General features: G+C 39.8%; 1 protein-coding gene across 33 annotated transcripts in view; it reads right to left on the bottom strand.

Annotated features, from left to right (window-relative positions):
• The window catches only part of ST7 (suppression of tumorigenicity 7), a 315,966-nt gene that overhangs the window by 109,440 nt on the left and 185,541 nt on the right, over nt 1–20,985 (bottom strand). For all 33 annotated transcript variants that reach the window (XM_081537854.1, XM_081537850.1, XM_081537845.1 and 30 more), the window contains one exon: nt 8,841–8,955. In XM_081537854.1, the coding sequence (XP_081393980.1) occupies nt 8,841–8,955 (115 nt within the window). The remainder of the gene's footprint in view (nt 1–8,840; nt 8,956–20,985) is intronic.

The following is a 20,985-nucleotide window of genomic DNA, read 5'->3' on the forward strand; positions in this document are numbered from 1 at the left end:
ACTGTACCATGATGTGATTCTATCTTCCATGTGACTGTCTTCAATAAGATTTCTCCATGTACTCCTGTTCATGATATGATGCGAAGAAAACAACAACAGATATGCATACTTCTGTCCTTAGATTTTGGGGGGATTCTAGACAGTATGAAGTTGTTCGGTCCCACCTTCAAAAAGTCAATCTAAGGTTGTCCCCTTTCAACCAAAGGAGAAAGCTTCACTGAAGAAATAAAAAGGACTGATATAAAATAAAAAGAACCTCAAAAAGGTATGCCACCTGGGAAGTCAGTGATTCAATCAGGAACCCCACTGATCTTAGTAATTTAGAGCAAAGGGAGTGGCAGGCAACACGGATTCAACTACATGAAGAGATTTTTATCTTATGCTACAAAGCAAACTCCAGATGTTATTTGCAACTTCTGGACTGGATTACCCCAGAGGGTCTGTGTCAGAAGGCACTTCTATGGCTGGTGCCCTAGAACCAAATATGGAATTTTATGTGATGGTGATGGCCAGCTAAGGAGAAATGTTACCTTGGTAAATTATGATAACTGGCCATAAAGATTACTAAAGCCAACATAAATTTAAAGGATTTGTTCCTATGCCAACTCTGTGACTTCTAGATATATGCATTCATAAAATGTCTTCCATCATCAGAAACTGTAGAAACTTTCCATACATACAGTCTTTACTCTGAAATAGCATCTGTGAGAAGTCCTGCTCATTGCACGTATAGCATGACAGCCAACCACTTTGTAACCTCAAAGGCCCAGTTCTCATGACAGACCTACTTTTTGGTTTCCCAGTCAGCAGGGCACTCAGTGCAAAGCTATACAGGGCCATCACTTCTCAGTGACTTATGCTTATCAGCCTGAAGCCTTAGTTCATGGTGTCGGGGCGGATAATTATTTTCTTTTTTGAAGCAGCAATGTGATTATCTGCCCATCTTTTACACAAAAATTCTCTTCAACATTTGCCTGGTATCCTTGATCTTTTCCATAAGAACAAGGCCAAGGAAGGGAGCTGGACTAGGCTTAAAGTCTGTCACTTGGGACTGACAGCACTTCAAATCCTCTTTCTCGAATGCAACCTAATTTTGCAGTGGATATGTCTGCAAAGTCGCTTGTGCCTGTGGCATCAAAACTCACATCTATAGACACACTTAACTGAAAAGCACCATTTTGGAGGTCTGGACAGCATAATCTGACAGTCTAATGCTGACAGCCTCAATACAAATTCTATTCAATGGTCCTTCTGGCATCTCAAATACCACTTATTCCACAAACTTAAGTGAAAAACAGCCTAGCCAAGAGACAGGGTATCCAGTGACCACTTCAGAGGAACAGAGATGATCACTGAGTAACTTGTTCTAGCTATAAGGCCCTGGGCAGTGAACAAAGTGTACAAAATTTTTACTTATAACTACATGCTGACTCTGTAAAACAATGATCAGCAGAAAGTTTATTCCCTGAAGGGTCTCAGCATAGAGTGATTCCCTCATGTTTTCTTTAAAATTTCTGCTTTCAATCTACTGAGATGAAAGTATTCCCCCAATGTTACAAACATGTCCTGTACTTAAAAGTATTCCTTCTGCACATTGTGAAGTGAAGTTGCTCAGTCATGTCCAACTCTGCGACCCCATGGACTGTAGCCTACCAGGATCCTCCATCCATGGGATTTCCCAGGCAAGAATACTGGAGTGGGTTGCCATTTCCTTCTCCAGGAGGTCTTCCCGACCCAGGTATTGAACCTGGGTCTCCTGCATTGTAGACAGACTCTTTACCATCTGAGCCACCAGGGAAACTCTTCTGCACATTACCAGATAGTAAATAAGAATGCAGATTTAGGATGGGCTTGATGGTACTGGAAGAAACACAAGCTGGAATCAAGATTGCCGAGAGAAATATCAATAACCTCATATATGCAGATGACACCACCCTTATGGCAGAAAGCGAAGAAGAACTAAAGAGCCTCTTGATGAAAGTGAAAGAAGAGAGTGAAAAAGTTGGCTTAAAGCTCAACATTCAGAAAACTAAGATCATGGCATCTGGTCCCATCACTTCATGGGAAATAGATGGGGAAACAGTAGAAACAGTGTCAGACTTTATTTTTGGGGGCTCCAAAATCACTGCAGATGGTGATTGCAGCCATGAAATTAAAAGATACTTACTCCTTGGAAGGAAAATTATGACCAACCTAGATAGCATATTTAAAAGCAGAGACATTACTTTGCCAACAAAGGTCTGTCTAGTCAAGACTATGGTTTTTCCAGTAATCATGTATGGATGTGAGAGTTGGACTGTGAAGAAAGCTGAGCACCAAAGAATTGATGCTTTTGAATTGTGGTGTTGGAGAAGACTCCTGAGAGTCTCTTGGACTGCTAGAAGATCCAACCAGTCCATCCTAAAGGAAATCAGTACTGGGTGTTCATTGGAAGGACTGATGTTGAAGCTGAAACTCCAATACTTTGGCCACCTCATGAGAAGAGTTGACTCATTGGAAAAGACCCTAATGCTGGGAAGGATTAGGGGCGGGAGGAGAAGGGGGCGACAGAGGATGAGATGGCTGGATGGCATCACTGACTCGATGGACATGGGTTTGGGTGGACTCTGGGAGTTGGTGATGGACAGGGAGGCCTGGCGTGCTGTGATTCATGGGGTCACAAAGAGTCAGACACGACTGAGCGACTGAACTGAACTGAACTGAACTGATGGTACCAGTAAAAATGGTCTTGAAATAGCTGTTGCATTTATATAACATTCGTGACTATATAAAAAGACCAGCTGTCATTCACAGGGAAGCTTCTGATCCCAAATTTAGGGCAATCGCTAGATGCCCTAATGCAATAAGTATCCAGAAGAGCTTGAATTTGTATTTCTGTTGGTACAAACTGCCCTGAGGCTGAAAAGATCTGTCTTTATCTCAGAAGTGAAAATCTCAGGCAATTTTTATTTTTCAGTTTTCCAAATGTTTAAGAATTGTTTTAGAGATAAAACTAAGTGTTTCCATTCTTATTAAATATCTACACACACGTCCTATTTTATTGTTCAGTCACTCAGTCATGTCCTACTCTTTGTGACTCCATGGACTGCAACACACCAGGCTTCCCTGTCCATCACCAACTCCCAGAGTTCACTCAAACTCATGTCCATTGAGTCAGTGATGCCACCCAGCCATCTTATCCTCTGTCGTCTCCTTCTCCTCCTGCCTTCAATCTTTCCTAGCAACAGGGTCTTTTCCAATGAGTCAGCTCACATGTCCTGTTAGATGTATAAGTAATTTTAACAAGAGGCCATTAACACTTTTCAGGGGGACATAAGACAGGGCTCTTATGCTCTCATTTTAATTGACATTTTATATACAGTTTTCCCGGAGAAGACAATGGCACCCCACTCCAGTACTCTTGCCTGGAAAATCCCATGGACGGAGGAGCCTGGCTGGCTGCAGTCCATGGGGTCACTGAGTCGGACTCGACTGAGCGACTCCACTTTCACTTTTCACTTTCATGCCCTGGAGAAGGAAATGGCAACCCACTCCAGTGTTCTTGCCTGGAGAATCCCAGGGACGGGGGAGCCTGGTGGGCTGCCGTCTATGGGGTCGCACAGAGTCGGACACGACTGACGCGACTTAGCAGCAGCAGCAGCAGCATACAGTTTTACATTTGAACAAAATAGGTTGAGAACAGTGGTGAAGTTCAGGAGTGGTCATCTTGTCTCTTTATGATGGTTAATAGTTACTGAATTCTTATTGCATGTCCCACACTTTTCAAACACTGTTGTTTAGTTGCTAAGTCATGTGTGACTCTTTTGCAACTCCACAGACTGTAGCCCACCCGGCTCCTCTGTTCATGGAATTTCCCAAGTAAGAATACTGGAGTGGGTTGCCATTTCCTTCTCCAGGGGTTCTTCCCAACCCAAGGATCGAACCAGCATCTCCTGCATTGGCAGGTGGATTCTTTGCTACTGAGCTATCATTGATTAACTGCTTTAATCCTCACAACAAATTACCATCTGTGTGATCTTGGGCAAATTGCTTAGGCTTTCTAAGCCTTGATTCCATTTTGAGAGAAAGAAATGGAAGTTTAGAAGGTTAAGTGATTTGTATAAGTTCACTCTCACATCCATGAGATGTGAGAGTTGGACCATAAAGAAAGTTGAGTACCTAAAAATTTATGCTTTTGAACTGTGAAGTTGAAGAAGACTCTTGAGAGTCCCTGGACTACAGGGAGATCAAACCAGTCAATCCTAAAAGAGATCAACCCTGAACATTCCCTGGAAGGACTGATGCCGAAGCTGAAGTTCCAATACTTTGGCCACCTGATTCAAAGGGCTGACTCACTGGAAAAGATCCTGATGCTGGGAAAGATTGAAGGCAGGAGGAGAAGGGGATAGCAGAGGACGAGATGGTTGGATGGCATCACTGACTCAATGGACATGAGTCTGAGCAAGCTCTGGGAGTTGGTAATGGACAGGGAAGCCTGGCGTGCTGCAGTCCATGGGGTCACAAAGAGTCAGACACAACTGAGAGACTGAACTGAACTGAACTGAACTAAGTTCACTCAGCCAGTGGAAGGCAGAGCTGGGCATGATCTTAGCAGGCTGGCACCAGGGCTAGTCCTCTGCCCCTCCAAGACTGCCTTGGGTATCCCCAGGAATTACTAACTAGAGACAGAGCTAGGTACTCCCAAAGGAAATGCTCACAAAGGGTGCACTCATATTCATATTCACTTGCTCTGTGAGATTCTTCTAAAATTCAAATGCACAAATAATAATGAATAAGAAACACATGAATTCTTTTCCTCATTCCCACCCTAATCTTCAGACTTAAGCTTTCAAGCTAGGTGGCCTATAAATGTCTTTGAAAGGCAATTCAAAGCTTGTAACAACTTCATCAATGGCTTCAAACAGAAGGTTCTGATGACCTTATAATCTTAAAAACATTGTCTTTATAGCTAATGTATGACTGAAAAAAACAAGATAAATCACAGATTAATGAACACCGTACATCAAATCCCTTTTGTGACTAATGAAATCAGGAACAAGGTGATTGGAGATGGTTTCAGAAAGATAGACAAATATAGATATGCCCAGTTCTTAAGGAATAATTTTTAAAAAATCTTAAAAGACATTTTGGCATCACTGAAATTCTGCACCATGGCTCCAGCCTGCCTAATTCATTCTTTATAAGAGGAGGGAGAAAAAGAAAGTCACTTCAACTAGGCTTACGTTTATGAAAAACACATGGACTCTTAAAGCCAGCTAGACCTGAATTTGCATCTCAGTTCTGCAGTTTTGCAGTTTTCAAGGAATGTGGTTTTGAAAGTTACTTAAATTTACAAGCCTCAGCTTTGCATCTGCTAAAACAGAATAACTACCTTCTTGCAAGGACATTGTAAGGGTTATAGGTAACATGTATAATACGCTTGGCACATGGTAGGTTCTCAATAAATTGGAACCAATGATAACAACAAGAGGAGTGTTAACAGAAACAATTAAAAATACTGCAAACAGCAGAGACAGTGGAAGTGGGATGATGGTTAAGAGCATGGGCCTGGGGTCAGATGACCTCAGTTTATTCTTGCTTTCCTTTCCTCGTAGAATTTACATCGTATTGAACAAAGGCTGTTCTAAGTTTCTCTCTTTGCCCTCACAACATAATATCTCCATGGCTTTAGGCTCTTCACTTGAACAAGTTACTTAACTCCTTTCTGTACCAATTACCACAGCTGCAAAATGGGCTAATAATAGTATCTACTTTATTATTATTATTTTTTTTTAGTATCTACTTTATATGCTGTGGCGAGAATAAATGAGTTCATCCATGCCAAGCTTAGGATCATGTCTGACCGTGACACATCGTAAGAACTCAATGTTAGCTGCTGCTGCTTTTCAGTCATTGTATGAGGGACCCTCCAAAACCAACACCAACCACCTGGATAAAAATTGCTCACCCATAATGTTGGTTAACAGATTGAAACTAGAAGACCATGAAAACTCCTGAGGATGGCAAGACAGCATTTCAGACTAATGGCTGGAATAACATAAGATCAAAAGCTATCTGCAGGGAAAAGTAAAAATTAGGTTGCAGTTTATAAGGAGGGGTGACCAGTTAACTGGTAATCCCTACTTGGAATCCAGGCTTGCCAAAGGACTACCCTATAAAAGAACTTTGTAAATGTCACTTTAAAAAGTCAAAGCAAAAAAAAAAAAAAAAATAGAGGTGAAGAAGAATAAGAATGAGGCAAAGGGAATATATGCCGCCTTCCTCCTTTCCTCAGAACATGCTGTGTTTTTTTCCCCCGTGCTTTGCCATATTTCTAAATCCTTTTTGCAAAGGTCAGAGAAGTAGCACCAATCCCATTGTGTCACTTCCCCTCATACTACTTGAAAAAATTCAGCCACCTAGCAAATGTAATAAAGAAGGATTGCTATACCCATAAAACATCCAAGAAAGAGCTACCCAACTAGAGCATTCCGATTTGCAAAGATAACATCTAATCCTGCTGCTCTGGGTGTGGCTCAATGGTGAGGGATGGGGAGGCTGGGGTTCAAAGTGCTGTCTCCAGAATCTCACAGACTACAATGATGACTCAGAACCAGGGTGAAGAACAGGGCACCCCAATTGCTCTCTGTACTCCAGGCCCTCTGAAGCTTCCACTTCCTCACACAGAGCAAGAAAATTGGACAAAAACTGGGTCGAGGTCCTTTGGGTCTCCAGGAAAAGCTGCAGGGATGAGCCGGAAAGAGCCCATTTTCTGGCCTGGGGAGAAGAGGAGGCATGTTTTTAATTGTCTGGTGTGGCTGCAGCTCACTCCTCGAGAACAGTAACTTCAGCAGCCACTTCATTATATTTCTACTGTAAGTGACACGGGCCTAAGCCAAGTCTGAGCCAAAACACCCTCCAGGATTCAACTGGGGTTAGGTCATCTGCAGCCTATTGACCACTGCTGAACTCCAAACCCCTAACGAGGCATCTCAGCAACAGTATGTGTCCTGCCACTAATGAGGCTCTTTTTCCATGAATAATGAGAAAGAACATCATCTCTGTTGCCAGGTACAAACATAAACAAAGCTCAACACAAGGGCCTTGGTATAGTGAGTTTGTCCATTTGCAACAAAGGAATTTAGCAAAGTGAGAGCCAAGTTTTAGTGGAGGGTGGGACAGGCTCTTGTAACAAATAATGTGAACATATGTTATCAGAATCTAATAAATCAGCTTTCGGTTGTTGTGGCACGGAGACTGTGCAATGGGATAGAGACAGACGACAGAAAGCTCCAAATGAGTTCATTGCTTTATTTTACAATCAGTCTTGTAACACAAAGCTGATGATTTCTGTAATGAACTGAGATCTTCATGAAAGGAGCCTTAGGAGAGACCTGAGATCCCAAAGGCTCTATTGGCTAAACCTTTTCTCACGCCTTGATGTAGCAAGCTGAGTGCAGGCTGACTCTAGGGATGAGAACACTGAAGCCTTGCCATCACACTGCTGGCTTGGGGGTAGTACATGGAAGGTGCATGGCCACCTGAACCCATGTGCTGGGTTTCTTAGGTACCAAAAGGCCCTCAGTGTACCATGAGCATTCTGCCTCTAAGGTAGTATCCTGGCTTAGACTCCCAAGGTCAGCCCGACAGTGAGATTCCAGCATATAAACAGAGAACAAAAGTGAGCTGACATGAAGGACAAACAGTCTTTATTTTGTTTACTGTAAAGTGTGCCACATTTTTCTCTCTTTCTAAAATCAGTTCCATACTAGGTAGCATATATTTTCTTACACAGGGTGCTCATGTTTGCACAGGCCAAGTGGTGCCATCTGACTGAGGGCTTTTAGTTTCCATCAGTCTGAGCAAGAATTAACAATAAAGCAAAAGAAAAACAGTCTCATGATGCCTCAGTTCCTCCAGCTGCAGGGGATAACAACTCTAACCTATTTCAGAGATTCCTTTTGAGGAACTATATGTCAAAAATAAGACTCAAATAGTATAGTTTGCTCTATATATTTGATGAATTGCTAGAAATTTTGACCTGAATAATTCTCTTTTTCCACAGAAAGGCATTTTATTTTAAATATTGCAGTGTGTACATGCCAATAATTCTTTAAATGCACTAAAAATGCTTACTTAATAAAGAATATTTTATAAAGTAAAAAAAAAAATCATGTAACATAAACAATCACTTCCTAACAACCATTTTATAAGCAAATATATTTATTTTGGGGAGAGAGTTAATGGAACCTGGCAGAATGGTATGAAATTCTACAGAGATTCTAGCAGCTAATTATGTAGAAAATTGTGTACAATTAATCAAATAGTAAATTCAAAGACAATGGCAATTGAGAAGAAGATTTTTCTGCTAAAGAAGAGAAGACCTGGGGTGAAGGGGCCATGATTTCATCTTCAAACATTACTGAACTGTCACAGGTTTCGTAGCAGAAGCTACCAGCTGTTTTTGGTGAAGGAAACGGCAACTCATTCCAGTATTCCTGCCTGAGAAATACCATGGATAGAGGAGTTTGGCAGGCTACAGTCCATGGGGTTGCAAAGATTCGAACATGACTTAGCAGCTAAACAACCACAAAACCTAGCTGTTCTATTGCTTCAAAGGATCTACATGACCAACAGGTAGTGGTCACAGTCAACCAGTGAGGGGCCAGTGCTGCTCCTACAGGGTATGTGCCGCCTACAGAGGTTCTGAGTGATTCCTGACCATGGAAATCAGGTGGAAATTCTCTAAGACAATAGTTATCAAAGTTCTGTGCTATTTGAAATGGTCCTTCTCATCTAATCATTGAAATACATCAAGAAGAGAGGAATACTCAAGTAGATAAAAGTACCCAAGGACTTACCGTCATACTTTGCTAAGACTGCCTGAACATCAGCATATGCTTGTAGCTCCAGGAGAGCCTCTAAAAGGTTTTCATGGATGTTGAACATGCTCAGGAGAGGGAACTCCTTCATTAACTAGGAAAGAAGAAACCAAGGGAAAATTAATATGTTTATTTTTTAAGGTACAACTAATACTGAGTTATTTATATACTATATATAAAAGTATGGTACAATTTTTAGAAGTACAATCAATACTAAATTATGAACATTCACATCAATTATTATGCTGTAAAGCACTAAATGCTTAAATTTTTTCATGCTACTTTGGGAATAGCAACTTTAAATTTGTGAGAACCTAAGGTGGGAGAAAAATCCAAAAGTGAGGAGTTTTATGAACACTGAGGAAGATGCTTAGAGGCAGTACTGAATGTTAAAATGCCTTTAAGGCCAAATAAGGTGAAGGTGGAAAACTATCTACTAGGTGTTAACAGTTAGCAGTTCTGGATGGAAGCCAGAGGGTAGAAGGAGAAGCAAAAGGCATTGCTCTTTTGAGCAGCCTGGTAGCCAAGTTAAAGACAAAAAGTAGGAAAATAACTAGGAGGTGATATGTGTTCAGAAAATTTGCAGGTAGTGACAGAAAATGGTAGTAAAAGAAGAAGATGTTAAGGAATTCCTGCCTGTTGGTCTCAATAAAACAGGAGTCAAGATTATTTTTCGAGACTGAGGGAACAGGTGACAGGGAGGAAGTAGGAAGACAGTGGTGAAAGTGTGGAACAATCAAGGATTACAGAGGCCATCTCGGGACCCCAACAGACTGGAGACCACGGATTTAGAGAGCCTACAATTGGCAGTGTTGTCAAGTTTCAGCTGACAGGGCTCAGCAGCTCAGGGACAGTGGGAAAGATGTCAAATGATGAGGTTGAGCCTGGGAAAACTGAATTAGATTCAATGAAAAGTCAAGGAGCAAGAGAACAGGCTAGAATGGCGAAGGTATGATTAAAGGAAAGGCTCAGGTTCTAGACAGCATCGGGAGGAAGAGAGGTCCAAAGAGGGTTAAAAGATATGATAATGAATTTCATTGGAAAACAAAGAGAAAGAAGAAAGGACATGAACAAGAATTTCAGAGTAAAATCTTATCCTTAAGAAAGGTAAATCTCACCTTAAGGAAAACACAACCAGGTTCTTTACAAAGCAAAGTCACACACATACACACACACACACACACGTGTGTAAGTATGTAATGATGTATTAACATATGTGTGTGTGTGCTTAGTCGCTCAGTCATGTCCTACTCTTTGTGACCCCCATGGACTGTAGCCCGCCAGGCTCCTCTGTCCATGGGGATTTTCCAGGCAAGAATACTGGAGTGGGTTGCCATGGCTTCCTCCTGGGGATCTTCCCATCCGAGGGATCAAACCCAGGTCTCCCGCATTGCAGGCAGTTCTTTACTGCCTGAGCCACCAGGGAAGCCCGTATACATATATACCCTCTATTTAATTTACTAAATGGATAAGTGTATTGTATTATAACACAGTGACCTCTAAAGAAGTAATACTTTTTTTGATGTCAACATATTTAAAGCAATTTTGCTGAGAGAAATAATACCCCTCAAAATAGACAAATGTATTATTAAACAAGAAACTAGTGGAGACACTGCATTGACTCTTCACTTATTCCAAGTTAGAAACCTTTGCCATATTGTTTTGTTTTTAAAAAATCCAAGAACCAAACAGACACTTCTCCAAAGAAGACATACAGATGGCTAACAAACACATGAAAAGATGCTCAACATCACTCATTATCAGAGAAATGCAAATCAAAACCACAATGAGGTACCATTTCATGCCCATCAGAATGGCTGCTATCCAAAAGACTACAAGCAATAAATGCTGGAGAGGGTGTGGAGAAAAGGGAATCCTCTTACACTGTTGTTGGGAATGCAAACTAGGACAGCTACTATGGAGAACAGTGTGGAGATTCCTCAAAAAACTGGAAATAGAACTGCCATATGACCCAGCAATCCCACTGCAGGGCATACACACCGAGGAAACCAGACTTGAAAGAGACACGTGTACCCCAATATTCATTGCAGCACTGTTTATAATAGCCAGGACATGGAAGCAGCCTAGATGCCCATCAGCAGATGAATGGATAAGGAAGCTGTGGTATATATACACAATGGAATATTATTCAGCCATTAAAAAGAATACATTCGAATCAGTCCTAATGAGGTGGATGAAACTGGAGCCTATTATACAGAGTGAAGTAAGCCAGAAAGAAAAACACCAATACAGTATACTAACACATATATATGGTATTTAGTCAATCGGTAAAGATAACCCTGTATGCGAGACATCAAAATAGACACAGATAAATAGAACAGTATTATGGACTCTGTGGGAGAGGGCGACGGCGGGATGATATGGGAAAATGGCATGGAAGCATGTAAATTATCATATGTGAAACGAATCGCCAGTCCAGGTTCAATGCATGATACAGGGTGCTTGGGGCTGGTACACCGGGATGACCCGGAGGGATGGGATGGGGAGGGAGGTGGGAGAGGGGTTCTGGAAGGGGAACACATGTACACCCATGGTGGATCCATGTCAATGTATGACAAAACAAATACAATATTGTAAAGTTAAAAAATAGAAAATAAACTAATTAAAAAAAAATCCAAGAACCATTTAGCGTATCTCTAAAAACAAATGGAGAAGGCAATGGCACCCCACTCCAGTACTCTTGCCTGGAAAATCCCATGGACGGAGGGGCCTGGTGGGTTGCAGTCCAGGGGGTTGCTAAGAGTCGGACACGACGGAGCGACTTCACTTTCACTTTTCATTCTCATGCATTGGAGAAGGAAATGGCAACCCACTCCAGTGTTCTTGCCTGGAGAATCCCAGGGACGGGGAAGCCTGGTGGGCTGCCGTCTATGGGGTCGCACAGAGTCGGACGCGACTGAAGCGACTTAGCAGCAGCAGCAGCAAAAACAAATAATTTTCTGCAGCTTCAAGGCATCATATTACCAACAAATAACACCTATCAAAATGATTATGTCTTCAATAAGCCTGTCTAAACCCCCTAGAGACAGCCTGCAGTATTTCCACTGCTAGTAGAGGAAGTGAATAAGACTATATCACACATTGTTGATGTTCTGCAACCAATAAAAGTATTCCTTGTCTGGTTTATTCTGATTCTGGTTCACATCACTGTTTAATTTTTCTCTTTCTAATTAGTGCTTGTTAGAATTAAATCTCTCTATCACTCAGCATTTGGCAATACAACAAAGACATTCTCTAAACTGCAACATTAACCATTTTCGATCAATTCTTTAGGTAGAGGTCAAACGTCAAGGACTCAAGTCATATTCTGTAACTTAAAAACTGCAATTCCAAATACTAGTATGTTGAAGCTCAAAAACTGAAAGGGGAATCTAATTAAAATCTAACACATGTATGCCTATGGCCGATTCATGCTGATGTATGGCAGAGACCATCACAATATTGTAAAGTAATTATTCTTTGATTAATATAAATAAATACATTTAAAAGATCCAGTGAAACTATGAGCAAAGATGGAGGTCTCGGCTTGTTTAAATAGAACTTGAAGATGCTAGGAGTTTGGGCAGCAATGCTTTCATTGGATGCTTGGATAGAACATACCATGCCCAAAAAACAATCACCAATAAAAGAATTTTAAACATAGCAAATGTTGGAAAGGCAATCGAAGTCATATTATAATTTGGAAATCTAGCTTTGCTTCCTGAATATAAACAAGAAGAAACAGTAAACCTTCTACTGCCCCATCTCACTCCAATTATCACCTGACCTTCTCCAGCCTTTCACAACAGGCTTTCTTAGACAAGAGCCATGAGCATTCTACTCCCTCTGCTCCCTTCACTCCTCACCGTAAGCTACAATCTGGCTTCCAGCCCCACAATTTCTCTGAATCTGCTCATCCCACATTTCCAGGTGACTTAAATTGCTCCTGTGGACACCCTCCAGTCCTTTTCTAGCTTGACCTCTGCAACATTTGACAGTTTGATGACTTCTTGAAACTCTTGTCTCTCTTGGCTTCCTCCATACCATTTTCTTCTGGTTTTCTTCATACTCATCGTCTAGCTCCTTCTCTAGTTTCCCCCTTCTCTACTACTAAGGAGTGAGCTGTCTGCCTCGGTATGTCCCAAGTATTCTTTGTATAAACACCCTGATCTCTAGGACACTTTCATGTCCCAGGTCTCAATACCACCACTTTTGTGAGGATGGCTCCCACATCCTCATATTCTGCTCTGACCTCTCTCCTAAGCCATTATATCAATTTATAAGCTCTCTCCATGACAGTTTTACCCAATCCATCTAATACTAGGCTCATAAATTCCTCCTTCCAAAGCCAACCCTTCAAACCTGTTCGTCCCCTTGGTATTTCCTATTTTGGAAAAGAACCATTAAGCCCTGCATTAAGAATCTCTATGGCGTGCCCACTATAGCCACCTCCTTGCTGTTGCTGCTGCTGCTAAGTCGCTTCAGTCGTGTCCGACTCTGTGCGACCCCATAGACGGCAGCCCACCAGGCTACCCTATCCCTGGGATTCTCCAGGCAAGAACACTGGAGTGGGTTGCCATTGCCTTCTCCAATGCGTGAAAGTGAAAAGTGAAAGTGAAGTCGCTCAGTTGTGTCTGACTCGTAGCGACCCCATGGACTGCAGCCTACCAGGCTCCTCCATCCATGGGATTTTCCAGGCAAGAGTACTGGAGTGGGGTGCCACCTCCTTAGAGGTCTTTAAACCCCTGAATTAATACGTAAAAAAAAAAAAAATGCTGGCAGCTTTCATCAAGTTCAAAGAAAATTCTGTCATGCAAAAAAAACAAAAACAAAAACATAAAACAAACACTTTAAGAAACATTACCACTTCCTCTTTTCTCTGACCTTGCTACCAATAATTTAGTTTATGCTCTTATACTTGGCCTAAATTGCTCAAACAGCATCTTTCCTCTGCCTGCTTCTGGAATCACCTTTTTCCAACCCACTCTTCACGTTACTTTCAGAACAATTTTTCAAATAAACACACTTGAGTCCATAACAACCCTGCTTAAAAGGTAACCACTGGTGTGGAAACAGGCAGATGTGAATACAAATTTATAAACAAGACTGTTTTTTACAACATTATTTACAGTGATGAAAAATGCAAGCAACTTAAAAATTTATCTATTATGAGACATTTACATAAAATAAGATATAGTCATCTTTGGGACTATGATATATAGTCATTAGTAGCTAAATTATCAAATAATTATTAATGGCATGGCTTGGGAAATGTAGACATGTGACATTACATTAGAAAAAGCAAGATATGAACAAAATGTGACAATAATATCAAGCTTTTCTTTTGTATCTATGCATAGAGACATACTTGGTTAGAAATACACCAAAGTGTTTTACTAGTAACTATTTTCTGGTTAGTGAGATTAAAAGGTGATTTTTATTGCTCCCTTCATATTTACCATAAGTTGTAATATTTTTAAAAGGAATATATGTACATTCTTTAGATGGGGATGGAAAAACTTTTTTTAAGAATATTGACTTTTGTGAAAACTAGAAAACATTGATAAAGGAAATTAAAGATGACTCAACGAAACGGAAAAAATCCCATGGTCTTGGATTAAAAGAATTTATATTATTAAAATGGGCATATTACCAAAGCAATCTACAGTTTTAATGCAATCCTTATCATTACCCATGAAATTCTTCAGAGAACAAGGACAAAAATCCTAATATTTACATGGAACCACAAAAGACTCAGAACTGCTAAAGCAATCTGAGAAAGAACAAAGCTGAAGGTCTAACCCTCCCAGACCTCAGACAATACTATAAGGCTACGATAATCAAAATAGCATGGTACTGGCACACAAGCAGATATATGGATCAACAGAACAGAATAGAGAGCCCAGAAACAAATCTACCCACCTGTGATCAATTAATCTTTGACAAAGGAAGCAAAAATATACAATGGGGAAAAGACAATCTCTTCAGCAAGTGGTGTTGGGAAAGTTGGAGAGCCACATGTAAATTAATGAAGGACACTCCTCACATCATATACAAAAATAAACTCAAAATGGCTTAAAGACTTAAATATAGGACATGACACAAAAAACTCCTAAAAGAAAATATAGGCAGAATCTTCTCTGACATAAATAGTAGCAATGTCTTCTTAGGTCAGTCTCCCAAGGCAATAGAAATAAAAGCCAAAATTTTAAAATGGGATCTTGAACTTAGAAGCTTCTGCACAGCAAAGGAAATCATCAACAGAACAAAAAGACAACATATGGAATGGGAGAAAAAATATTTGCAAACGGCGCAACTGACAAGGTCTTAATTTCTAAGTTACACAATGAGCTCATACAGCTCATTATCAAAAAATAAAAAACCTAATCAAAAAATGAGCAGAAGACCTAAATAGACATTTCTCCAAAGAAGACATACAGATGGCTAACAAGCACATGAAAAAATGCTCAACATTGCTATTATGAGAGAAATGCTAATCAAAACTACAATGAGATATCACCTCATAACAGTCAGAATGGCCATCATCAAAACGTCTACAAATAATAAATGCTGGAGAAGGTGTAGAGAAAAGGAAACCCTCCTACATCATTGGTGATAATGTAAATTGGTACAGCCACTATGGAGACCAGTATGGAGGTTCCTTCAAAAACTAAAAACAGGGTTACCAATAAGATCCAGCAATCTCATTCCTGGGCATTGATCTGGAAGAGATGAAAACACTAATTCAAAAAAATACATGCACTCCCATGTTCGCATCCTGGTGACTCAGATCGTAAAGCATCTGCCTACAATGCAGGAGACCCGGGTTTGATCCCTGGGTTAGGAAGATCTCCTGGAGAAGGGAATGGCAACCCACTCCAGTATTCTTGCCTGGAGAATTCCATGGACCGAGGAGCCTAGTGGCTACAGTCCAGCGCATTGCAAAGAGTCGAACACTATTGAGCAATTAACACTTTCACTTCACTTTCCATGTTCATAGCAGCACTATTTACAATGGCCAAGACATGGAAACAACTTAAGTGTCCATCATCAGATGAGTGGATAAAGAAGATGTGGTACATATACACAATGGAACATTACTCAGCCATAAAATAAAAAGAATGAAACAATGTCCTTTGCAGAAACGTGAACAGACCTAGAGATTAACATACTAAGAAAATCAAGTCAAACAGAGAAAGAAAAATTTCATATGATATCATGTGGAACATAAAAAATGGTACAAATGAACTTATTTACAAAACAGACTCATGTGATTAACCAAAGGGGAAAAGAGGGAGGAGGGATAAATTAAGAGTTTGGGATTAACAGATATAAACTACTATATATAAAAGATATACAACAAGGACCTACTGTAAAATAGATATACAACAAGGACCTATTGTATAGCCTAGGGAACTATATTTAATATCTTATAATAACCTATAATGAAAAAGAATCTAGAAAAGAATATGTATAAGCATATTTTCATATATATGTATATATGTTCCTCTACCATTTAAAATCTTCCAATGACTGTGTATAAACTGCATCTTGCAAAAGGTATAGCTAGAACTCACACACTTTGACTCAAGGTAATGAGGAATTTTCTTAGAGTTGTCAGAAAATGAACAGATGGTCTATAGAAGTCTCAATCACTGAAATTTCATAGCAAGAGAGGCTGGTCAATGGGCAGGGATGCTCAAGGTGGAGAACCTTTTAAATCCCCTAATTCCAAGGGAAGATGTCCCAGCTCCTAAGCATAACTTTCAGGCTCTCCCTCAGCTCAGTACCAGACTCTTGCCTCCCCTGTTTTCTCAGGATTAAACTCTAGCCTTGTCAGATCAGACCATTATAACCATCCCTAGAATTCTTTCTACAGTTATTAGCCACTGTGATTTTATTCAGACTCTTCATACCACCTGGAATACCTTTTCTCTTCATTTACGAGGCAGCCTGTCAAAATCACCCCACCCTCCAAAACCTAGATCAAATGCCACCTCCTAAAGTCACAGCATCATAGAAAGTGAGAGCCAGAAGAGCCCGTGGAGATCATCCAAACACCCTCCTCAGTTTATAGACAGCTCCCACCAGCCCCCACCCCTCCAAACAACAATGAAGGCTGCAAATTTAAGTGACTCAGCCAAGTCAGTGCCGGGACTATGATTCAAACCCAGTCATCAGTACTGATTCCAAATTTCAATACATCAAAACCCTGTCTCTGGCCTTTCAAGTCTAGGAGAACTAAACAATTTTGCTGATGCTTCTTTGTTATAACACTTACCTATTTGCTTGGTATTGTGTTTGCATGAATATATGAAGATGGCTATATTACAGAGGAAAGAGCCCTCTATATTTGGAGTTATTCCTGAGCTTAAATCCCACTTATACCACTTACTACCTGTGTGATTTTGTACATACTACTCTCTGAGCCTCGGTTTTCTTATCTCCTAGGTCTCAGTTCAAATGGCATCTTCCCAGACTCTCTCTACCATCTATCTATTGTCACCAGCTCACTCAACCATTTTCCATTGCTTCTATCATATTCTGAAATTATCATATTTATTTATGTAGCTGAATACTAGATAATTTAAAAAGCAAAACAATAAACAGAGTGACAGTAGGTAATACTATAATTTCAGGAGTCAGCAAATTTTTTTCTGTAAAGAGCCATGGAGTCAATACTTTGGACTTTGCGAGCCATATGGTCTCTGCTGTGACTACTTGACTCTGACATTACAGCATGAGAGCTGCCATGGACAGTACATAAATGAATGAGTGAGGCTAGGTTTCAATGAAACAACTGACAGAAACAGGCAGGAGATCAGATTTGGCCACAGGCCTTAAATTGCCAACCCCTGGTTAACAGGAATAAGTTTCAAAAAACAAAAGGCCTTCATAAAATGAGTATCATAGTGATATTACATTTGAAAAATAGAACATCTCTTACACACAGCTGGTTTGACAGATCATAGTAAAATGGAAAAAGGCCGACTCTACAACCCAACACTTCCTCTTCCAGCTCTGTTTTCTAGAGACCATTCACACACATTTCTGAGGATTCACACACAGGAGGAGGAGCACTGTATAAACATGCTGAATGGATAGATCAAATGAGGCATACTCATGATAAAATGCTATTCAGCAGGAAAAAGGAATAAGTTATGTTTAATATATCTTAATGTAGACAAACATCAAGCAGTTTTGAGTTCTCTAGAAATACTCTAGGAAACAGCCTGTATAGTATAATTAAAACTTTTAATGCACACAGAATGATTCTACATATTGTTTATGGGTATATTATATATAAACATATGAAAACTAACTGAAAAAACAAAGTTCCTGGTACCTAAGCAGAGATGGATGGTTGTGAACGGTAGCCACATGGGGGTCTATAGCTTTATATTGTTTTATGATAAAAGTTTTAATTATTAACTTACTACTATTTATTATTAACTGTAATTAATTCTGACTAGTGAGGTTATTTTTCAATATATTAAATTTCTATATATAAATGCTGGAGAAGGTGTAGAGAAAACGAAACCTGTAATTCCTCAAGAGTTTCATATTCATTTAGACTTTAATTTGTTTTCCTATTTTCTAACTGCCTTTTGAAGCAAAATTACTTCCTCCTGTTGAGGGTTTGACTATAGCTCCTTAAAATATTGCTAGCATCTAAGAAAAGGTCAATGTCTATGAAACAACATTTAGAGAATTTCCTCAAAAAAAAAAAATAATTTGAGCTAGTAGATTTTAATGTACTGCACTTGAATCTGATAATAATGACAAGATAATGATAGCTAATCTCAGATGAACCACATCTTAGAGACCCAATTCTCCTTCATCTGAGTTCCAGAGAGTAGGGCCATGGACAGATGTGGTGTGAAGAACTATATGAATTATTGTTTTACCTTGAAGGATGCTTTTTCCCTCTCTGTCCCCTTAGTCCTGGGACTGGGGTTGGAGTTGGGGTTGGGGTTAGACTTAGGTGAGACCACCTAACAAGAAAACTCTTCTGTCATAAAATTCCTTCCTGCTTCTTCTCCATAACCACAAAGATTCCTATGACACATTGTTTTCAAAGTAAAGGAGAAGGCACTGGACATGGCAGTGGGGCTGCTGGAAAGGACTCAATGTGGGGGAGGTGGTACATTACAAAAGTCAAGATCACCACAGTCTTTGGAATCAGATAGACCTGGGTTCCCATACAGGGACAGTGGAGTTTCTTGGCACCAGGTGAGCTGATTTTTCTCATCTGCAAGATAAGAATAATATGTGCACTAGCTCACAGTGCACCCAGACACAATCTGGGGCTTGAAAAGTGAGCTATTTGTTTTGCTGTGTGCGACAGTTTCCTTTTGGGGTTTAACTGCAAAATATAACGTATCTTGACTTATTTATTTATTTTAAAATAATGTGCAAAAAATAGCTTGGTGACATAATTAGCCTTCCTACTAAGAAACTCAAATGAAGGCATATGATAACTACAAAGGCCTGTTTTCTATAACCTAAGTCGTTCTAAATAAATGTTTAAACTCCTATCTAGTTTTGTTTATTTACTGTCAGCTATCTTCCCTGCATTGGTAATTGCTTTCTCCTGGCAGTAAGAAATTTATATGCCCTGTTTTGCCCAAATATTACAGTTCATGTACAATGAAAACATTAACTCTCCTATGATTCCTCTAATACCTAGGGGGAAGAACATGGGATGGGCCAAGGATAGAATTTCAGTTTCAATTTTACATCATCTGGCTATTGTCAGTTCAACTTTATTTCAATGAAAGAATTTAAGACACTTCTAAGGTTAACATTTATGAGCTCAAGTAGGAAAAAAAAAAGGAGAGTTAATTTACTGGATTTGAAATTCTCTATGGACATAATTTAGAACTACAATCTGTATGCTTTTTCTCCGCTGACTTACAGGATGAAAACAACAGTTTAAACTTTTCAAGTTTGATTTGTATCTATTTAAACATTTTATTAGTTTAGCTATCCATGCATTGTTCTTTGAGTGAGAAAAGCAATGTGAAAATTCTTACATATTTTAAGGCAGAGGTAATTAAAAGAGATTCATAACCAGATTCCTACTGAGGTCAATGCAAACTCGGCCTAATTAAAGTTTATAGAACTTGGCCTGTATTATATTCAAACAGCAGATACTATTTTCCTACAGTTGCAAGTTTGACATTGTTTAATTACAGTTTCAAATAAGGACATAAACAGAAAATAGACAATATACTCTGTATTGCATGCTTATTATTTTGTCATTGATTTTTACTGACACTGAGGGCCATGAAAGCAAAACAATTGTTTCCTAGTGTCCTCAGAGGCCCCTGAGAGTTCCAGTTACACAGACCTCTATGAAATGTAGTCCTGAGAGGTGTAAACATACATTAATAAGAAAATGTCATTTTCAGAGTGAATCTAAAAGAAAATACTAAATTGCACCTATTGCAAAGTTATATAACCAACGCATGATATTCACAGTTAGTTAAATCACTAGTTAACTAGTTCTTCACTGAACTGAGCACATGATGTAAAAACATTCATCACCAAGAACTGGAAAGGGAAGTGGAAGTTGTGGGGATGATGGTGAATCATCCAATGACAGCTTGGTATGACTCCCCCCCCCAACCCTGTCCCTTGCAAAAAATTCAGAGGGATGGAAGGTTATCTAATTACCTACTTTTCTTGTCAGAATTATGTTCAGTTCATTACAGAGAAAGAAATTTTCCTTAAAAATTTCTAGTGAATGAGACAAAATTTATACAGATCCTAATAAAAATATTTTCAATATAAAACTTCCTCATCCATTTGTTACTCAACCAGTTAAAGATAAAACAAAGACAGCCCTGGTCATAATTTAGGAATCTTCAAAGATTCTCTTCCTCAGCCTCTACCTTCCTTAGTGACATTCTTGTTTTTCACCTCGCTCTGGTGGCCCAGTTGGTAAAGAATCTGCCTGCCAATGGAGGAGACGCAAGAGAGACGTGTTTGATCCCTGGAAGATCCCCTGGAGGAGGAGATGGCAACCTACGCCAGTATTCTTGACTGGAAAATTCCATGGACAGAGGAGCCTGGTGGGCTACAGTCCATGGGATTGCAAAGAGTCGCACATGACTGAGCA

The sequence above is a fragment of the Giraffa tippelskirchi genome, chromosome 10 (assembly GCF_054371585.1).
Source record: "Giraffa tippelskirchi isolate mGirTip1 chromosome 10, T2T-mGirTip1v1.2.pri, whole genome shotgun sequence".
In the NCBI taxonomy this organism is placed as follows: domain Eukaryota; kingdom Metazoa; phylum Chordata; class Mammalia; order Artiodactyla; family Giraffidae; genus Giraffa; species Giraffa tippelskirchi.